Consider the following 22,318-nt stretch of genomic DNA (forward strand, 5'->3'; position numbering starts at 1 on the left):
TTGTCATTTTTCAGGATTTTTTCTAGTTTGAAAATGAAATGCTTAGGTATAGTGTGTTTTTTTTTTGTTTTGTTTTTGTTTTTTGTTTTATTTTTTGTTTTTTTTGGTTTGGTTGGTTGGTTGGTTGGGGTTTTTTTTTGCATTTATCCTGCTTGGTGTTCTTTGAGTTTCCTGTGTCTGTGGCTTGGTGTCTGACATTAATTTAGGTAAATTCTCAGTCGTTACTATTTTAAATAACTCCCATTCTTTCCTCAGTAATGTCCAGTCTAGTTCAGCTAAGGCATTCTTCGTTTCTCTTAGTGTTTGTCGTCTCTAGCATTTTTTGGTTCCTTATTAGAATTTACTCTCTTTCCTTATATTCCTCATTTGTTCTTGCATGCTATCTATTCATTAGAACCTTTAGCATATTAATCATAGTTGTTTTGAAATCTTAGTCTGTTAATTCCAGCATCCTTGCCATGTCTGGTTCTGATGCTTGTTTTTTCTCTTCAAATTGTGTTTTTGCATTTCAGTATGTTTTACAGTTTTTTTAATAGCTAGACATGATGTACTGGGTAAAAGGAACTGCTATAAATAGGGCGTTAGTATGTGGTAGTGAGGTATGGCTGGGGAGGGGAAGCATTCTGTAGTCCTGTGATTAGGACTAGTCTTTTAGAATGAGCCTTTGCTTTTAGACTGTGAACTCCAGAAGTATTTCACATTTTTTTCTAACTTTTTAGTTGGGTCAGGTGGTTAGAGTTGACTAGAGTTGGCTATTTCTCTTCTCCTAGGTCATGTAGGGTCTGATAATATTCTAGTAGGTCAGGCTCTGATTAACTAGTTTCTTCTGAGGGCAGACCTTGTAAAACAAACAAACAATAATACCCAGAGTATTCTAGCACAGTTCAAAAATGGTTCCTTATCCCCCTCCCCCTTCTGGAAAGCAGGCAGGGATTTTTCTGATATTTACTCCCAAGAACCTGGTTGAGCTCTTGGCAGTAACTCAGAAGTTTGAGAGCTTCACCATGACTGGGTCCACCTAGAGTTTTTGACCCTGAGTTATATACCTTGAGCTCCGGCAACTCATCAATTACAGTTCAGGTTTTCCTACCTTAGCACTGGTTTCTGCTGCAGTTTCTGCTCATGAATCTGCTCTAGTGAGCTGTGATTCCCTTTATTTTCCTGTCTTTCTCCAGTCTTGGAAGCAGTGGTTTGTGCTGTGTACTCCTCTCTCTTACAGATCTGAGAACAGTTGGTGAAATTTTTTCTATTTGGATCTTTTACTTGTTAGGACAGAGTAGCATTACTAAGTTCCTTACATGCAGAATCAGAAACCAGAAGTTCATGTTACTTTTGAAATTAAAGTTTAAATGTGTAACAGATGACCCGACTTTAAATAATAAATGGAGTGATTCAAATGATTTTTATTAAAACTATTTTGAAAAACTTCTCTACTAATAGGCTAGGAAGTTGTGGAATACACACTGTATATAGTTTTATTAAAAATAAATACATTCTCTTGTCACTGAAGTAGAAATTGTTTATATTTTAGATAATGTTCAGTCATCCAGGCCTAGACATTCAGGACAGAAGTATAGAATATGTACAACGGCAAATATCCAAGGAATGTGGAAGCCTAAAGTCCCAAAATAGGGTAAGTGATCTTAGTTTTATCTTCTGATATGGAATATAATTAGCATACAAGTGAAGTTTTTTTAGTCCTTCTATTTTCCATGTGGCTGAATTATACTAGAAAACTTTTTTTTCATGTATAGATTTGCTACATGCATGTTTATAAACATTATTAGTTAAATTTCATTTAAATTTCTGGTTTGAGCCTGGGAATTGCCACTGTGTATTTATCACTGGATAAAGCCAATAGGAATTATATATTGTTAATTGAATAGACTGTATCCATCATTCCACCTTTAGCCCAGATCTAAAGGTGTTTTTTAGCCCCACTTCCAAATATCTTGAGAATGGAAGTTTGTCTCAACCTGGATCAGGTGCTATCCTGTAGGCCAGTCACTGTGTCCAGGGACTGGGACTAGGAAATACAAATGTGACTACAAGAAGCCCACTTGTATAAACTAAAGGGAAAGGTTATTTTGACTTAGATTCCATTTGATTTATCCCCAAAAAGATTAATTTGCTCCCTGGCCTCAGGAAGACGTCTACTCAGAAAGGGGGTGGGAGAAGGCAGAAAGGGAGGAAATGAGAACAAGTGAGTGTAGTGTGTTTTAAGTCATTTTCAGAGATTCATATAGCCAAGCTGTATACATGTATGTCTATATATTAGTTTGCAAGGGCTATCATAACAAAATACCAGACAGAGTGGCTTAAACAAAAAAATTATTTTCTCACAATTCTGAAAATTGAAAGTCCAAAATTAAGATGTTGGCATCTTTGGTTTCTTCTGAGGCTTCTCTTCCTAGCTTGTAAATGTCTACTTTTTGGCTCTATCCTCACATGGTCTTTCTTTTGTGTACCCAAATTTCTGGTGCCTCTCTCTGTATGTCCAAATTTCTCTTTCTTTCCTCCCCCAACCTTTCTTTTTTTTTTTTTTTTTAAAGATTTTATTTATTCATGAGAGGCAGAGAGAGAGAGGCAGAGACACAGACACAGACAGAGGGAGAAGCAGGCTCCATGCAGGGAGCCTGACGAGGGACTCAGTCCTGGGTCTCCAGGATCACGCCCTGGGCTGAAGGTGGCATTAAACCGCTGAGCCACCCGGGCTGCACCCCACTCCCGCTTCTTTTTAAAGATTTATTTATTTATTTTAGAGAGTGGAAGAGCGTGAGCACTTGTGAGCAGGGGGAGGGTTAGAGGGAGAGGAAGAGAATTTCCAGCAGACTCTTGGCTGAGTGTGAAGCTCCACACAGGGCTCGATCTCACAACTCTAAGATCATGACCTGAGCTGAAAATAAGAGTCGGATACTTACATGACTGAGCCACCCTGGTGCCCCCAGATTTCCTTGAGAGGATACCAGTCAAATTGGATTAAGACCCATTGTAAAGACTTTATTTATATGTAGTTACCTTTTAAAGGCCTTGTATTCAAATGTAGTCACGTTCTGAAGTACTGGGGTTTAGGGAGTACACAGTTCAGCCCATAACATCCCACCCTCTGGTTTCTCAGGTTCATCCCCTCACAACAGCCTTTAAAGTCTTAACCCATTCTAGTATCAATTCTAAGTCCTGGATCTTATCTTAGCTCAAATGTGGATGAGACTTAAGATGTGATTCCTCTCTACCTGGAAACCTGTAAAGCAAGACAGCATTTCAAAATATGATGGGAAAGACAGAATAGATACTCCCTTTTGAAAAGGAAGAAATCTTGGAAAGAAGAAAGCAGTCATGAGTCCTAAGCAAGTCTAAAACCTTGAAAATAATCCTCTTTGGCTTTGGCTCAATGCTTTGTCCTGTGGGCCCAGCAGAGTGGTGATCCCAAACCCTCAACAGTGGGTAATATAGCTTCATACCCAAGGTTTCAGGTTTCTGATCCACTGAAGCTGAGAATTGACCCTGCCCTGTGGAAGTGAGAGAGCCTCACCTTTGGGATCATTCTTTCCTATTCTTAAAGGATAGCACATGTTTTCAGTCAGATAGCTCTATTTGCCAGTCCTGTAAATCCTAGAAGTGCAAAAGCTGTTCTTCATTTCATCCTACCTGTTCCCTGTAGTCCCATGTGGCAGCATTGTCACTGAGATGGTTGATTAGATTCAGGAATCACATCGTAATCTTTTTATTATATGATTGGTCAGCCACACCTTTGGTATTCTCTCCAGAACGTGCTTTCTCAATTTTTGCACTATCCGTAGACTTCCAACTCTTTAAGATCTGCTTTTTGCTTAAAAATTTCTACTTCACTTTATCCCTTTCCTCTCACATTTTAATATTAGCCACAAGGAGAAACCGGGTGCCTTCAACACTATGCTTAGAAATCTCTGCCAGATATCCAAGTCCATCACTCACAAATTCTGTCTTCCACAGAACACTAGCATATAATTCATCCACATTCTTTACCAATTTATTGTATCACCTTTCCTCCAGTGTCATTTCATCTAAGCCTTCACCAGAAGCACATTTAATGTCCATATTTTACCAACAGTCTCCTCAGGCTGTTTTGTAACATGCACCCCAAAACTCTTTTAGCCTCTACCCATTACCCAGCTCCAAAGGCATTTCTATATTTTTAGGTCCTTGTTAACAGCAACACTCCAATTCTTGGTACTAGAATCTATAATGAATCAGGGTTCTTCAGAGAAACAGAATCAACTAGTTGTGTGTATATATACACAGAGATTTATCTTAAGGAATTGGCTCATGAAATAATAGAAGTACATATGCAAAATATGCAGGTGGGCTCTCGGGCCTGAGACTTGAGGAAGAGTTGCAGTCCCATCCAAAGGCAGTCTGCTAACAGAATTCTGACTTGGCTTGGGAGTGGTCAGCCTTTATACTGTTAAGGCCTTCAACTAATTGACAAAGTCTGCTTATGTAGTGGAAGATAATAATCTTCATTCACAATCCATGAATTTAAAGATTAATCTCATCCAAGAAACATCTTCACTTAAACATCCAGAATAATGTTTGATCAAATATTTGGCACTGCAGCCCCTCCAAATTGACAGGTAAAATTAACCTTCACCATTCTTATTGCCAATTTCATTTCTTTCCTTTTAAGGTCCCTTTGAAATCAATCCGACATGTCAGCTTTCAAGATGAGGATGAGATTGTCAGAATAAACCCTCGAGATATCTTAATACGTCGTTATGCAGACTACAGACATCCTGACATGTGGAAAAATGACTTAGAGAGAGATGATACTGATTCCAATATTCAATTTTCAAAACCAGACAGTAAAAAATCAGACTATCTGTACTCTTGTGGGGATGAGACTAAGTTAAGTTCACTCAAAGACTCTGTGGTATTTAAGACACAGCCTTCCTCGTTAAAATTTAAGAAGTCAAAACGAAGAAAAGAAGATGGTGAACGTTCCCGCTGCGTATACTGCCAGGAAAGGTTTAATCATGAAGAAAATGGCAGGGGAAAATGTCAGGATGCTCCAGACCCTATTAAAAGATGCATATATCAAGTTAGTTGCATGCTCTGTGCAGAGAGCATGTTATATCATTGTATGTCAGACTCAGAGGGAGATTTTTCTGATCCCTGTTCATGTGACACTAGTGATGACAAGTTCTGCTTACGATGGTTAGCCCTAGTAGCTTTGTCTTTCATTGTACCATGTATGTGCTGCTATGTCCCTTTGAGAATGTGCCATCGTTGTGGTGAGGCATGTGGGTGCTGTGGCGGGAAACATAAAGCTGCTGGATGAAAGGATCCAGTGCCAAAATGAGCTTAAAATCTTTGTTTCCAGGAATTAGATAACTTGGATTTGTGGAAGCTTTTGGCAAGCAATATGAAATCTTGCCTGGTATCATTGGGGCCACACGTGGAGGAAGCAGAACTTGTTAGTTCTTGGCATTTCACAGATGCTAGCCATGCCTAACTTTTTCCCTTCAGTGCATGGCATGTTTTGTTACAGGTTGTAAAGAGTATTTGCAAAAGGAAACAGTTTCTGATTATTGGTTATAAAAAGTGAGCATAAAATATCCAACTAAAAGGGATTAATTTTTGGCATTTTTGTATATTTATGCATTAGGTGATGGGACTTTTAAAGGTTTGAATTCATTAAGACATGAACTAAAAGTGCACTAGGGGACAGTTGATTTCAGTCTAAGAAAAGTTAACACTTGGGAATTGTAAGAAGTAAAACAAGTACAACTAAATCATTTATTAGTTGTTTTTTGAAAGCGGTTTTATGTATAAATAACAAATGTTTATATTTAACTAAATATAAGGTACGAATTATCACATATTAAACTTTTCTTCCCCTTCCTAGTTCTGGAGTAGATGTACATATATCTACTGTCACATTCCATTATATTTTGAATATTTTACTCATCTAGTTAATAACGTTTTTATTCCATGTGAATGATTTGATATTTTCATCCTTATTTCCCTTTGGCTACAGTTTATATTGAGTTCTATCTCAATACATTCTGGTAATCTAAAACCTTTAAAAATATTCTAATAGCCTTGAGTGACCAATTTTTTTTTTTTTTAAGCACAGATGTAATTGTCTAATGTTCTGATGGGAATGTAACACTTATTTTTATATTAAAAGACTGAGTAAACATAGAAAAAAGTGAGGTTTTGGGGTTCTTGTTTTGTTTTTTGTGGTATTCAACCAGCAAGTTGTTTTCTTTCAGATTTTCCTCCTTCAAAAAAAATCATATTGCATTTACAAATGTTTTACAAAGCAAAAAATGTAACTGGATAGTTCATGTAAAAGTTTTCTCCTGAGATCTCCATTTATCATTCTGCTAAACTAGAATATGTTCAGCTGTGTTAATCATCTTTTAGCTTCATTCTCAGTGCTTATATTATTCATGTAACAATAACTTTTCCCAGTTGCATTTTACTTTATTTAAACTTGCCAAAAGCAAAATTATTTTATGTTAAAATAAATACTAAACTATCCCAGGAAAGTATTTAATCCAACATTGTGAATGAAATATCTTGTACATATAATTTTATTTCTTTTGCAGAGCATTGTATTGCTGGATGTTTTATTTACAAAGTAGTTGGATAAATGTTCCAACAGATTGTTTGAAGTAGTTGGGTTCAATTTGTCTGGTTGGGTGTTTTGTTGTTGTTTTTTTGGTTTTTTGTTTTTGTTTTTGTTTTTGGTAAGTGTTACATTAAAACTCTAACAAGTAAAGGTTCTTTAAGAACATTCCCTTAGAGGGATAAAATTGAGAAGTGTGCCTTTTTTTTAATGGCTTGAAGTTTCAGAAGTGATAAGATTAAAATCACACTACCATTTGAAGCTCATTTCTATGCAGGTTTTAAAATGTCATTTATGTATCATTCTTTTTACATACCATATTTAAGCTTGTGTTAGCTTTCTTCTTTTGCCCCAGATCAAACTGAACAATGTATATAACACTGTCTGTAAAATACTTTTTTTTAAGAAAGCATTTATATTTATATGACAGCTTGAACTGACAACATTGTGTATATAGATCATCTTGAAGTATTATTTCACATTGAAAAGAAGAAAAATATATTGATAACTATAGATGTTATGAAGAAGAGGTTATTTCTAGTTTTGTATTAAAAAATCAATTGGATGAACTAAATCCAAAATATGACACTGTAGCAGCAGTTTTAAGACTTATTTTTACTGTTTATATAATTGAACACTGCTACATCAGATGATCTTCATCCCTGAAGTTTTCAGCTAAACTTGGTTTCCTAGAATAGACTGTTAACTTTCAAAATTACTTTTTATTGGTAAAATGGAAATATTGATTTTCCTTGTGAATGAATTTTCTTATTTGTAAGTGCTGAGTTCATAATTCAGGTTTGAGCAAGGTGTGAATAACTGAAGAAAATAACTTGCTGGGTTTATAGGAATATGCTGTGGAAATGAACTGTGTATATACTTCTGGGAAGAACAAATTTAATCATTTCTTCTGTTAAGCACTAATCAGTATAGTGCAACTCCTGGTTCTGTACTGTATTTTATATGCAACATATATGCTTTAATATTTTAATGTTTGTGCATTAATATTTTCAATTTGTTTAACCACTTTGCTGCTAAGATTTTGCCATCCCATTCCCATTTTTTTCCTTTACAATTTTAAACAAGTTTCTTCATTAAAAACTATAGTGATGAAATGTTTTTTATTTCACCTTGGATCTTTATAATTAACACACTCAGATTCCAAACCAGTTTAGAAGACTAACTGATAATATAATGTTACCTGAATCCCTATGTCAAAATGTTCTCTTGAGTGAATTAGAATGTGTAAAAAGGATAGTTTAAATTCCTCATTCTTAAAACTTGTATAGGTTTGTTCAAGAATATTTTCTTCTTCTGCAGACAGTTTTGGCACTGCCAACTGGCTTTTCCTCTGAAACCTTTCTCTTTGCTTTTAATCTGGTAGCATAAACAAATGGCTAAACCAGCTTAAGTTATAGTAAATATTGAAAACGAAATCGTCTAGATGGCATAACAAAGACTTTGGTCTGAAGGCTTCTTGTGTTCAGAACTAATAATTCATAAATGATGTTCCTCCTGCCTTGACAGGGGAATCATTTGACTTCTGAAGAAATCTGAGGTATGGAACTTCAGCACCACCTACTGGATGATTCATAGACCAGAGACATAAGGTGGCAATTAGGATCTGACAGGTTCATCACTACTACCAATAAAAAGGGCTATTTAAGTAGTGGCCACCTCCAAACAAAGCAAGAGTTAAATATCTCAAAGGAACTGTAAAATGAACCTTTTCTCTAATGTGTCTTTTGGTCACTGAAAGATTTTAAGCACTTTTTTCTTACATATTCTGTCTTAAAATATTTATTGATATTCAGAACTGGCAATCAAACTTAATGGATGTGCCGAAGCATTTATAAAACCAATTCTTTTAACTTGCAAAAGCCATTACCAAAATGGTATTCTAATTTTCCTCCCATTACCAGCCAGGGAGAGTTTTTTTTAAAAAAATAAATAAACGTCACCTATATTTGATCATGACAACTTCAGAGAGTGTGTGTATGTCTCTGGGATGATGTTGGGACAGGGGTTAAAATTTAAAGGGGAAAACTTGAAACTACCTATTTTCATTGGTTATTCAGCAGTGCCTAAAATGAACTTTTGAAGTAATACAAATGCACTTTCAATTCATGTGTATAGTGCCATCTGATACCTTGGGTAAGTCTTGCTTTTTCTTTTCTTTTTCTCCCCACTGCCCCCCCCCCCTTAATTGAATACCACAGAGGTGTTTTCTAACATACATACAAAGCTACAAAGTACAGAAAACGTACTTTCTTCCAGATGGGCAATTTAGAGGATGTTTCTTTTGTTGAAATTTAGGTTTCGGGTATTACTGTTTGGAATATGCGGGAAGATTGGGTTTTTAATTTTAGCCCAAAGATACCTTAAGCAAGTGTAACATATTTCGACATATAAAACTTTGAAAACTTTAGTTACCTAGAAAACAGATTCTTCACCAAATATTCTCATTCTTAATTTGAGTTCCAGGACCACATTTCTCAGTAGAAGGGAAAGCACTAGAAACTTGCATTGTTGTTGCACTTAAAAAAAATTGGCCTATAAACCATGATAATAATAGTACCATAAGGTGTTTGGAATGAGTCAAAACATTAAGCAATCACAACCTGAGATGATTTATATAACCTCCCCCCCCCCCCCAAAAAAAAATCCACAACAACAACAAAAGAAGGGCTTTAAGGTATTAAGGTACTGTTTGCCTAGCAGCCAGGTGGTTATAAAACTTTCATATGCTTTGATACACTGATGTTAGCCATTGTTCCTGAAAGCTCCTTAAATTGCATAAGTTGCTAGTTTTGAAACTTTTCAAGAATAATCTAGTTGAAAAACCTTTGTATTAAAGATACACAGAGATTTTTGTGAACATTGCAAGTATGTAGTGTCATTTGCTTTTTTTTCTTGACCTCAGAAGTGCCTCACTTGTATATTCCATTAAAAGCCTGACTGCATTCTTTCTAATAAGCAATGAAAAATTGTTTAACTCATGTCATGATGTATCTCCTTAGATATAGTTGATTAGCTTGATAGTTTGGATATATAATGTAAATATGCATATATAAGTTTGTAACTGTTTTTGTTACATCATACCCATGTAATTGGACATATCAGATGATATCATAAGAATTTGTTTTTAATTACCTGATTAAACCTATCATTAAATATGAAAGGACTTTTTCTTACTCTTCTAGAGGGTAACTGTCACATAAGAGAATAATTACTTAAGGAGAAAGCAGTAGAAATGGACTATTTTGGTCATTTTTTAAGGTATATTTTTAACTGAAAATTCATGTATATAGTTCATTTTATTGACATTTATTCATCCTTAACTGTATCCAGATTTATTATGGTCTGGTACCTATAAATAGGTACATACAATAAATATACACGTTATATTTATTGGTTTGAGAACGTGTTACTGCTAAATCTGGATTAAATGATAATCCTTGAATGATATGTGGGAAATTTTTAGCCCAAGACTACTACTGATTTTTTGTGTGTCCTACTCGGTTTCAGAGTTGCATTTGTAATATACAAAAATAATAATCTAGATGATAAATTAATAAGGGGACAGTACTCAAAAATAATAGCTTATTTCAACACCAGAGTAACTTTTGGATTACTATATTACAGTTATATTTACTTGAAGAATCAAGAATTAACTGTTTGCCATGAATTATGAAATGTAGTCTCGTGTTTATTTACAGATTTTCAGAAATTTGCTTTACATTCTTCACAATCAAGTTAATATCCACAAGTAAGTAAAATAGTTTTTACATTAGAGAAATTGAAAACTAGGGTTTCTGCTTGGCCATCATAGTGGTCCATGCTCACAGTGGTCCTGAAAGAAAAAAAACATTGGTCTTAATAAAACTTGTTGACTCTTAAAATTAACTGCTTTAAGATTTGCAGTTTTATAGAGATCCTTTGAAATGATGGCTCAAAAAAATATATTCATAATAAAAGTCTAACAAAATCATAGTTGAAATGGTGTTTTCTTTTGTCTAACAGGTTTTATTTTTGTTATGTAATATATTTTAAATGATCCTTTTTTTTCTTTTTCTTTTTTTTTTTTTTTCTTTTTTACTAAAGAGATTTAGGCTTCAAGAGGTTAAAAAAATATTCCCAAGATCACATTAGAGGCACCAGGATTCGAACCAAATTGTCTTACTTTTTAGTCACAATACAATTGTGTGTTTCAATTGTGTGTAATCAGGGTTACAGATGTACTTAACAGAATTACTTTTTCTGTTAAAATGAAATTTTCTGTAAACTGGAAAATTTTATAAGTAATAACTTAATTCTTTTTGTTTCAGTTCTTGTTGAACTATTCATCTACCTCACTAAGTTGTGGTGCACTATGCAACTGGCCTGTAGGCATCCTTAAAATTGAAAGAATAAGATTGTGATAGTACTTAAACATTTCATCAAGATAGATCAGTTTGTGCTGATCCAATAGAAAGTACTGAAGACATACATGCTGTCCAGCCTGTGGTATTGTTCATTTGGCTCAATTGGATGGCATTTCCCTAAAGATTCTGAATCTGAGGGATTCTTTTTCACCAAAGCAGTGATAGTTCCTGTTGAGGCAGTAGAAAACAATGTTCTCAGAATGAGTCTTCTCCTGGATTCTGGACTCTTTTTTTCAAATAGTGAGCCATTTGTATGTCAACTCTTCAGAAAGCCGGTCTTTGAACCAGAGTTGCATTTAGTGTCAGGGCTACTGACACACGGGTCACCATGAGGCTAGTGTCTCCTTTCTTTCCCTCAAACTTCATTTTAACCTAGAAATAATTTATATTGGTTTATAGGTTGGGTGCAATTTGGAAAGGACAGGAAGACAGGACAGGAAGAGCTCCACAATTCTTAATACTGCAATAAGATCTTTCTGGATGATAAAACTTTAAGGAGACCTGTTTAATTTTCATTTCTGTTAATTCTTAATTTTGCATTGTAAAATTGTAAGATACTTATCTAAATGATTTTTTTCATTTTAAAATGTGATAGAGAATATCTTAAGGGTATTACTTGTCTAACATAAACCCCTTTTGCATCTTCTGCATTTTCCTCCCTCCTTGTCCCTGTTATAGGAATGTCTCCAACCTCTCCAAATTCATGAGGGGAAAAAAAATTCATGGAGAAGAAATTTCAGCAGTATATTACAATTCTTTTTAAAATGCTTATATTCTTCCCAGGAATGACCAGGAAGCTTAAATATAGGTCTTTCATCAGTAAGGGAAACCAGCGTTTGACTATCACTTAAAATTTAAGAGAAAACAAGATGTATTAATTTGTGAACTCCTAGCTAGTTAATGGTTCTTATTAAAGTTATTAAATTTTTAAGGTGAAATGCACATAGGATAATACTCCAAAACTTTAAGGAAAAAAGGATGCAAACCAAAGTACTTAAAATTGCTGATAAAGTTGAGGTCACTGACATTTTAGGATTGAGACTATACTAATCCCTTTTTACAGATTCACACAGCACGCTTATTTTACAAATTCAGAAACCGGCCTAAGGAGGTTAAGTTGTTGATGCAAGGTCATTCACTCAATAACACAGCCTGTATTTTTAAAACCATGCATCCTGCTTCTTGAAGTGTATCTCTTGCCGGCACCTCAAATTCAGTAAGGGCCAAACTGATATACCTCCATTCTTCAAACCTTTTTATCTCTTCTCTCTCTTGATGGGTAGTGACAGCACTGTGTATGCAGTAGTCTCAGCTACAAACCTGGTCATCATCAGTTTCTCATTTTCTCTTACTTTCCACCATTAATTCACATTTTTTTACAGTTCTATTTGTGGCATGTCCCTCAAACCTGTGTTCTCTATTGTCACTGCCACTATACTAGTAGACATCATCTCATTACTGATGCCAACATCAGTTGGGGATTAGGCATTGAATTCCTTGTACATTTTTATTTTTAATAAAAAATGATGGTCTATATTTTAAAATACGATTAGAAGGCAAAGCACTTTAGGCTGCAACAAGATGATGATAAAAAGTAGACATCTAGAATGAAATATACCCGGGTTCAGACAAAAGAAATGCTTTATGGTGGGATTGAGGCATCAAATGATAGGGACTTTGAAGAATACTTTGGCATTTAGGACCAGTTAGGGACTTAAGAGCAACAGAACTGTAAGGCACGAACTTACAAAACTGATAAACTTTAAACTGTATGTTCACCTTTTATTAAAGCTTCCTCCCCACCCCCTGCCATAATAAAAGCTCATCTATTTGTGGTGGTGGTGGTCATTTTATAAGAGCTTAGATGAAAGAAGAGTCCATTGCTGGAAACCTTTGGGATCCTACTGCTAATCACATCGTAAGTAAATGAGTAGCTCCATAATCAGGTGAGCCCATATTCAAAAGGATTTCTTTGCTTTTTACAACTGACTTTTTCCCTAAAGAAACATCAAAAGTGGTCTGCCTCCTATGTAACTTTTTGTTTTTAAGATTTTATTTATTTGAGAGCACATGAGGGAGGGGAGTGGGCAGAAGGAGTAGAGGGAGAAGCTGACTCCCTGCTGAGCAGGGAGCCCAACATGGGGCTCGATCCCAAGACCCTGAGATCATGACCCGAACCAAAGGAAGATGCTTAACTGACTGAGCCCCCAGGCACCCCAGTGAATTGTTTTTTTCAATAGAAGACTCAATACTGGTTTTGGATGTTGGGCTGTCATGTATTACCTCAAGTTCTGTCCTGACCACTTCACTGAAATGCTCTCAATAAAGTCCCCCACCAACTCACGTTTCTCCCCAACCTCGTTTCTAAATCCTATGGATGTTTCTTAGATAGACCTCACCTCATTGAACAGCTTTTGACATATTCTTTCCTTCTCACACTACACTATCCTGACTTCCTCCTGTTTCACTGGTCCCTCTTCTCTTTGCTAATATCCTCCCCCCTTTTCCAATCTTTACAGTTTGGAATTCCTTGGGATACAGTAATCGATTCTCTCTCTAGAAGTACTCCCCCCAAGGAGATTTCACTAAGTCCCAGTTACCTGTCATACATATGCTAGTGGTATCCACAGTTAGGTCTTCTACTTGACATCTCCACATGGGTATCTCTGGCATTTCCATTTCCATGAGACCACAACAACCCTTGACTCCCGCTCCACACCTGTTCTACCTCCAATCTGCCTTATTTTAAGAAATAATCATCGTTTACCCAGTTGCTCAAGGAATGCTTTTTTCCTCATCAAAGATTTTCAGATAGACTGAATCTGAATGGTTCTCGTCATGTGCACCACTACCATCTTAGTCCAAGCCTCACTCACCTTTTACCTGTACTTCCGTGACAGCTTCCTGCTTCCACTCTTTCTCTTCTCAGGTCTCTTATTTTTAGAATTGATTTATTACCTTCTGTCCATTGAACATTTGTGTTTTCCATTATCATAGTTTCAGATACATTCTTTTCATAATGACAATTATCTCCTTTTCTTTCCCACTTGTACTTTGTGGTCAGGTAATAAGGAAAGCGAACTTGATGTGTATATGCCTATTAGGTGCCAGGCACTGTGTTGAAGAGGTTCACATATATTATCTAATTTCTCAATAATTTTTGCAGTAGGTATGATTATTGCCATTTCACAAATTAGGAAACTGAAGGCATACCAAAATTAAGAAACTTACCTACATTTTTTAATAGTGGGAACTGCAATCGAAACCCTGTTCTTTCTGACTCCCACTTTCCTGGCACTGTTCTGCCTCTGGGGGGTTTTCCTCCATTGTCCCCTCCTGAAGTCCCTGGTTTCTCCTCAACTTTGATTTATATTCCTTTATTGCTTTTGCTTATTCTGCCTTCTTTTCCTTCAAATTCTTGACTCGGGTTTTTTTCTCTCACATTCTGCATTTCCTCTTATTATACTCACTGATCTATTCTTATCCACAAATGATACTCAATACTCGATTTTCAAAGGGCCGTCTGTAGGATTAGTTTCATAACTGCTATCTACATAAAAGCCATTTAAAGATGTTAAGCCTGAGGGCACCTGGGTGGCTCAGTCAGTGAGGCATCTGCCTTTGGCTCAGGTCATGATCCCCGGGTCCTGGGATGGAGCCCTGTGTTGGGCTCCCTGCTCAGTGAGGAGTCTGCTTCTCCCTTTGCCCCACCTGCCTCATGCTTTCTCACACATGCTCTTTCTCTCCAATAAATAAATAAAACCTTAAAAAGATATTAAGTCTGCATATGTGTTGTGTCTTGAAGACTTAGAAGATGACTAATTGGGAAGTCAGGCTGAGCCTCAGTAGCATATGTCTGCAGTGCCTTACATTCTGGTAAAGAGGCCATTATTTTCTTCCTGGTAATGGGATAACATTAAGTCTATAGTGCTTAATAAATACTGGCACTCATCCATTTCTTCCTGTAGTTTGATCCACAATTGATTAAAACCATCTCTATTTTTGGTTTAATCTGTGTGTCTTAATAGAGAATTTCTCCTTTTCAACATTTAAAAATTATCTTTGTCTATATGAATATTTTTCTTCAGCTTTTAATTTTTTTCAATTTTTAATATGAGTAAATCTAATGATACATGATAGTGTTTTATTTATTTATTTTTAAAGATTTTATTTATTCATTCATGAGAGACACAGGCAGAGGGAGAAGCAGGCCCTATGCAGGGAGCCCGACATGGGACTCCATCCCAGGGTCCCAGGATCACGCCCTGGGCTGAAGGTGGCGCTAAACTGCTGAGCCACCTGGGCTGCTCCATGATAGTGTTTTAAAGCAGAAATAAATTGTTATTTATTAGTGGTAGCAGTATCTAATTTCCAAACTCTCCTGTGCTTCTCATCTGATTTAGAAAATTGTAGAAGAAATCAATTAAGAAGAATCGAACAAGAACTTTGGGAAAGTGGTGTTCAAGACTTAAATCAATCCTTGGACCACTGAACTTTCACCAACAAGAAGCTGAGAAAGCTGTATAGCCTCCAAAACCCACTTCAGATTTAGTTATGGAGGATAATAAAAAAAGATTTAAGTTACTGTAGTAGGCTGAATAATTGTCCCTAAAGATAACAGGTCCTAGTCCCTGGAACCTGTGTTACCTTATATTAAAAAATGGTCTCTGCAGGTGTGACTAACAAAAGGATCTTGAGATAGATTGTCTTGGGTTATGCAGATGGGCCCTAAGTACAATTTCCTGAGCTAAAATCAAGAGTCAGATGCTGAACCGACTGAGCCACCCAGATGCCCCAAGAGATTATTTTAAGTTATTCAACAAATATTTATTAAGGGAATACCAGGGTAAACAAGATGGACGTGTTACCTGCTTTCATGCATCTTATATTCTAGGTAGGGAAGAGAGTGTTCAATAAACAACTAAATCAGAGGATTGAAAGTTGTGTACAGAAATTCAATATTTAGTTGGAATACAGAGTACCTGAGTGGCCAATGACAGCCTAAGAGACTGGCTATTGAGATGAGGCCCAAATGTCAATAAGAAGCCAGCTATATGAAAATGAGAAGAGTACATTCCAGGAATAGAGAACAGTTCTGGAACTCCTATCTGACTTGCTTCTCCTTAACATACAAAGGATTATATTTCCCCACCATCTTGCAAGTACATGGGGTAATGGACAAGTTCTGGAAAACTGGTTATGAGAAAAAGTGATAGAAACAACTTTCTGGCTGATGTATGACCCTCTCTTCTACTACAATAGATATTGATGAAGTTGCATACCGAAATTGTGGAAGCTCAAGATTGAGGCTGCCTGAATTACTGAGTCCTCATCATGGACATCAGTTGTCTTATGGTATTGCCTAGCCCCACCGGATATTTTGTGTGACTTGGGGATTTTATATTGCAGGAACATAACCTATCCTATCCTGTGTCATGCAGACCCTGAGGTTGGAACAAGTTTTGTAGCTTTCAGGATGAGCTAGAAGACCAGAAGAAGAGTAGAGTGAGCATGGGAAAACAGAGGTCAGATCATAAAGGCTTTGTAAACTGAGGTAAGGACTTTTTGCTTTACTCTAAGTATGAGAGGAAATAATGAAAGGGTTTTAACTGGGGGGTGACATTTTATAATTTACAATTCTAAAAGATTACTCTGGTAATTCTATGGAGAAATGATTGAGGAGGAGGAAGGCAAAACAGAAAGCAGGATGGCCAATTAGAAGGCTGTTATAGTAGTCTTCATGAATTATCTCGTTTGGATCAGGGTAGTGTTAGGAAGCATGAACAGAGGTGGACAGACTCCACAGCAGTTTTGGAGGACGCATCAGAAGGACTTCCTAATGGACTAAAAGGAGTGTGTGAGAGGAGGGAATGAATGAAAGAGAATAATCTTTGGGCTTAAGTCTAGAGGGATGTTGACGTATGTAGGCTTAGGGAAGGAGCAAGTCTTGATGGGGGTGGAAAAGAAAGCCATATCACATTTAAGGTGACTATTAGACATCCAAATGGAGATGTTGAATAGGAACTTAAATATATAAATTAGTTTAAGGAGCAATCAGATTTAGAGTTGTAAAATTGGTATATGTTATTTTGCTTTTACCTTTAGTTTTCATTTTGTGGGGCTCAGAGGATTAGGAATTACATAATAAGTAAGCTTTATCTAATGAACACATACTGTACCCCAAAATTGCAGAGCATATTTTATTATCAAGTACATTTAGAAAAGTCACAAAAATTGACTATATATTGGGCCATAACACAAATTTCAGTATATTTAAAAGGTTGATCACAGACAGATCTCTGATCTCATTGAAGGTAGGGAATAAAACTATAATTATTAAAAAGGAAACCATAGAAGGTACATTAGAATCACATTGTTAAATAACCTATGGTTCAAAGAGGGACTTATGATAAAAGTTTAAGATTCCTTAGACCAAAGCAATAATAAATATTACAGATATCAAATGTCAAAACATGTAAAATGTACCTAAAGCAATACTTGGAGAGAAATGTATAGCTTTAAATTCTAATATTAGAAAAGAAGAAAGTCTTAAAACTAATGTGCTACTTAAAGAGCCAATAGGAAAAATAGTATAATAAAGTTGAAGAAAGATTATAAAGGAAGAAAATAAGGTAGGAATTAAATAAACTGAAAAACATACAATATAGAAGATTAACAGAGTTAAAAGTTGGTTTGGAAAAAAACTAATACAATTGATAAATCTCTGGAAAGATTGGACCAAATAAAAAGGGACAAATAAAATCAAGGCTCTATATCCAGCAAAATATTTTAAAAACAAAAGTGAAATAAAGATTTGTTCAGGTATAGAAAAGCCAAAATAATTCATTACTAGCAAATCCACACTATAATAAATGTGAAAAGAAGTCTTAGCCAGAATAAAAATGATACCAGATGGAAATCTGGATCTAAACAAAGGAGTGAAGACCATTAGAAGTAGTAACTACATGATCAAATAAATACTTCATATTTAATTTTTTTACAAAAATATTAACTGTTTAACCAAAAAACAATGTAGTATGTGTTTATAAAGATGTAGAAATAGAATTTATGACAATAGCACAAAAGCTGGGAGGAGAGAAACAGAATTATATGGTTCTAAGACTGTATATGAAATGTTAGAACTTGAAGGCTGACTGGTAAATATTTATACTATAAATTCTAAAGTAACCTCTAGCAATTCAGAGTTAGGCAACAATTTCCCCTATCTGTCAAGGAGATAGCAGATAATCTCTTAGATTATTTGGCTGGAAAGTTTAGTCTTGCAGACTGGGCTCCAGAACCTGATTTGCATAAAAACACTGTCTGGGGTTCCCTCCCTCCCTCCCTCCCTCCCTCCCTCCCTCCCTCCCTTCCTTCCTTCCTTCCTTCCTTCCTTCCTTCCTTCCTTCCTTCCTTCCTTCCTTCCTTCCTTCCTTCCTTTTTCTTTCAGATTTGTATATTTGAGAGAGAGAGAGAGAGCATGCACATGAGCAAGGATGGGGAAGCAGAGAGAGAGGGAAAGAATCTCTACCAAACTCCCGGCTGAGCCCAGAACCCAAGGCAGGGCTCAACCCCATGGCCCATGAGATAATGAGCCAAAATGAAAAGTTGGACACCTAACCAACTGAGCCACCCAGGCACCCCATCTCTAGGGTGTTTTCTTAAACAAGGGTACCAATGTCCATCAGCACCACAAGCAAACCAGACTTTGAAATGACAGTTTCCTGAGGCAGAGTTTCCAGTAATCTCAGCCTAGACAAGGAGGTCAGCTATTGCAATCCTTTCATGTACATATGGAATCTTCCCTAACAGGGTATAATTTCCCTTGGGCAGGGATTGAATGTTATTTAAATGTTGTTTATCATCCAGCCTGACAGAGTACTCTTCATTTTGATTTATATCTCGGCTTAGAAGTTCACTAAATATTTGCTGAATAAGTGAATAATTGGCTACATGTTATTTAAAGCCACATGGAACAATATCAGTGAATCACAGAAAGGGGAAGGTCCCCAAGGGTCCCATCTCCCACATTCCTAACTCACCACACTTAGAAACCTGTCTTCTCAGAACTTGTCACATGATTGTACTACTTTTGCATTAGGATACTACTTTACTTTTATACATTAGGATACTAATGATTCTTTTTGTCATTTTTATCTTGGCCTCAATTTGCAAAATTATCTGTACTCTCTTCTAATACCTTGCTTATCAAATACTACTTCCTGTTCTGTACAGACATTTTATGTACCAAGAAATCTATCATTCTCTACCCCCTCAACACTGGATAGAAAGTGGGTTCATTACCTTATTTATTTACCTGGTTTTAGCTCCCCTCCTCTGAAGAAGTTTTGAACAGACTTTTGAAGATTAAAGTGGAGAAAACATAGTTAAGCAACTTCCAGTCTTTCAAAAGGCTGCAATTTAGTGCTTCCTCTACAGAAATTTATTTTCCTTCTCAGTCAATAAAGTGCAAATAATACTAATAATACTAATTCATATGGTTAAAGTTATTGGTCTGTTTCTATATTTGGTAAACATTATGGTTTGTAACTATGCAAGCTTTAAGAAAATCTTTAACATATAATAATGCCACCTAGTACTTAAATAATACATGATTTCATAAATAAAGTTACTACATTTTTTTGCATGAGTGAATGGGATAGAAAGGAGTGTGAAGCATATCTCCTCCAAATTACAAGTGTCATATGCCTTGCTGTCTAACTCGCACTTTGAAAATAGTGTCTGGGAGTGAAAAGTTGGTGTTGGGGACAGGAATGGGAGGTGGAGACAAAAATATTGAAATGTAGAGTGGAGAAAAAAGGTGAAAGGGAGGCTGGGCTGTGGTTCTACTCTGGCCTTTCTTTATTGGATCCTCAAATCACTCCTTGAATTCTTGAGTTCTGAGGATTCCATCCCAGGATATCTTGACTTCCTACAAAGTGCACACTTCTGGGGAAATCGCATTGGTTTTAGGGGCTTTAGCTGCCACTCATATGCAGGTGACACCCAATTCTGTAATGCTGGTCACAGTATTTATTGTGAGTGTAAAACTTGTGTTTCCAATTGCCTGTGAACATAACCAACTGGACACCTCCCCAGTAGAGCAGGGTTTGGTAAACTATAGTATGGGAGCCAATTCTGACCTGATGTCTGTTCTTACATAGCCTGCAAGCTAAGAATTTGTTTCCCTCATTTTTAAGTGGTTGAAAAAAGTCAAAAGAATTATATTTCATGACATAAATATTATATGAAATTCAAATTTATTTTCCATAAATTAAGCATTCTCGATTTGAATTGACCATTGCTACTTTCGTACTACAGTGGTCAACGTAAGTAGTTATGAGTGGTTGTGCCAGATACCTATGATATGGCCCACCAAGCCTAAAACATTTATTGTCTGGGCTTGTATAGAAAAAGGCTATCTATCAATCCCTGCTCTAGAGTACAACAGAAGTGATGTTATATAATTCCCTAGGCTAGATCATAAAAGGTAGTGCACTTCTCTCCTATTGACTGCAGTGTTGAACTTGGAAGGCTTCAGCCACCACATAAGCAGACTGAGTGCCCTGGCGTCAGCATGTTGTAGAAAAAAGCAAACCAGATGATTTGGAGAGCCCCTGAGAAAGAGCTATTCCAGTCCACTTGAACTCCTTTTGCAAGTACATTATAAACCCCCAAGTTAGAACCAACCAGCAGAGCCCTTCCTGAATCCTAGACCCACAGAAACCATGAACAATAATAAAATGACTGTCGTTGCTTTAGGCCGCTACATTTTGGAATAATTTGTTATGCAGCCAACACTGCCATTAACTTTTCACTACAGCAACAACCTCTCCTTGTTCCTTCTCAATCCATTTGTGGCACATTGTGTTATCATTTCCAATCATCTGTTCCTTCCCTCAAAAGGAAGGAACATTTTACATTACCATCCTTGTTATAACTTCCTGTAGGGTAAGTCTACTTCCTTATTCCTCTGTTTGGCTTGGGCCAATGGAAATGTGAGTAGACGTGACTCCTAAGTGGAAGCTCTTAAGGATATGGGGGCACTTTGCTCCATGCCCTCTGCCATAAGAACAGTGAGTATCCTACATGGGCTGCTCAGTCTGCCTGAGTCCTAGAACAGGAAGAGATTTGGGGCTGACACACATTCCACCTGCAACCTAGAGCAGAACCTCAGTGTCACAAAGCTGTTGAATCTCAGGTGGTCTACTACTGATACATAACATGAATGGTTTGTTGCTGCAAACCACTGAGATTCTGGTTATTGTTCTTCATCATCACTGTAGCAAAATGAGCTTCTACAGGGTGTGCCAACACCCTGAGCATATATAGAATGTATTGAGGTGGATTGCCTCCGGTCCTTTATCTCCTACCATCACCTGACAGTATCTTCTCCGTGGTTCCATGTTTCTGTGCCCTGTGTATACCCTATTTCCTCTTCCCAGGATACTCTTAGCTGCCTGTCGAATTATATGTACTCCAGAACTTCAGTGAAACACCATCTCCTTTGTTATGTCTCTCCTGGTTCCTGTGCCAATGAGCACCAATCTTTATATGGTGTTATCTGTTGAGCAGTCTGGATCTTCACTAGACTATACTCCCCTGGAGGACAGGAAAAGTGTCTTTTCCATGTTTGTATCAAGATCTCAGATCCTATCATGAAGCCTAGCACTGACGAGAACTCAAGGAATCTTGGCTGAACAAGTGACCTGAGGCAGAGGGAGTCCTGAGAGTGAGAGATCAGATTTAAATTTGGGACAATCCTCTGTTTGGAACGTTCTCATTTCTTGCTTCTAGCATCTTCCTGCAGAACATATCAGATACAAATAAACATCAAGGGCAACTCAAAAAGTAAAGGAGTCACAAAAATTCATTGTGAATACTGTTGTGGTCTTAGGAGTTTTGGGGTTCATTTTATATGTGTGGAGCTCTGTTGGTTTACTTGTTTGTTTTAGTACCACCATGCAACTGACTCAGGCAATAGTGATTTTAGCTTTATTTAAGGTCTTAGGTTGAGCTTTAAGCACTTTGTAAGACTTGGCTGTAAGCAGCTTCTCTGTCAGAACTCCAGAGAGCCACGCTGGGTTAATAGCCATTGGGTTTGTTTCTTTACCTCACACAATCCCAGTTAACTGTGGTGGTATTTAGAGGTGAAATAGGCAAGTGAGATGAACACCTCTGCTGTGAATGTTTTAGGGAGAGAAATTCTAAATATTTTGTAACTGAAAGCCAACTACAATGTTAAATATGGGTATCAGCTTTATTCTACACTTTGATTCTT

At 36.6% G+C, this 22,318-nt stretch overlaps 1 protein-coding gene and 1 long non-coding RNA gene across 5 annotated transcripts in view; both read left to right on the forward strand.

Moving 5' to 3' along the window:
• SPRED1 (sprouty related EVH1 domain containing 1) overlaps window positions 1-10,606 on the forward strand; it is a 121,178-nt gene extending 110,572 nt beyond the window's left edge. For 2 of the 3 annotated variants that reach the window (XM_072808717.1, XM_072808718.1), the window contains exons 6-7: window positions 1,532-1,633; window positions 4,667-10,606. In XM_072808717.1, the coding sequence (XP_072664818.1) occupies window positions 1,532-1,633; window positions 4,667-5,317 (753 nt within the window). In that variant the 3' untranslated portion in view covers window positions 5,318-10,606. The remainder of the gene's footprint in view (window positions 1-1,531; window positions 1,634-4,666) is intronic. The other variant, XM_072808719.1, reaches the window with a different exon arrangement.
• A 2,222-nt stretch (window positions 10,607-12,828) lies between these two features.
• LOC140622928 (uncharacterized) overlaps window positions 12,829-22,318 on the forward strand; it is a 30,497-nt gene continuing 21,007 nt past the window's right edge. The window contains exons 1-4 of one of the 2 annotated variants that reach the window (XR_012022586.1): window positions 12,829-12,955; window positions 15,441-16,208; window positions 16,300-16,392; window positions 16,479-16,591. This is a non-coding gene — a long non-coding RNA (uncharacterized lncRNA). Of the gene's footprint in view, window positions 12,956-15,440; window positions 16,393-16,478; window positions 16,592-22,318 lie in introns of both variants that reach the window. The other variant, XR_012022585.1, reaches the window with a different exon arrangement.

The sequence above is a fragment of the Canis lupus genome, chromosome 32 (assembly GCF_048164855.1).
Source record: "Canis lupus baileyi chromosome 32, mCanLup2.hap1, whole genome shotgun sequence".
Taxonomy (NCBI): Eukaryota; Metazoa; Chordata; class Mammalia; order Carnivora; family Canidae; genus Canis; species Canis lupus.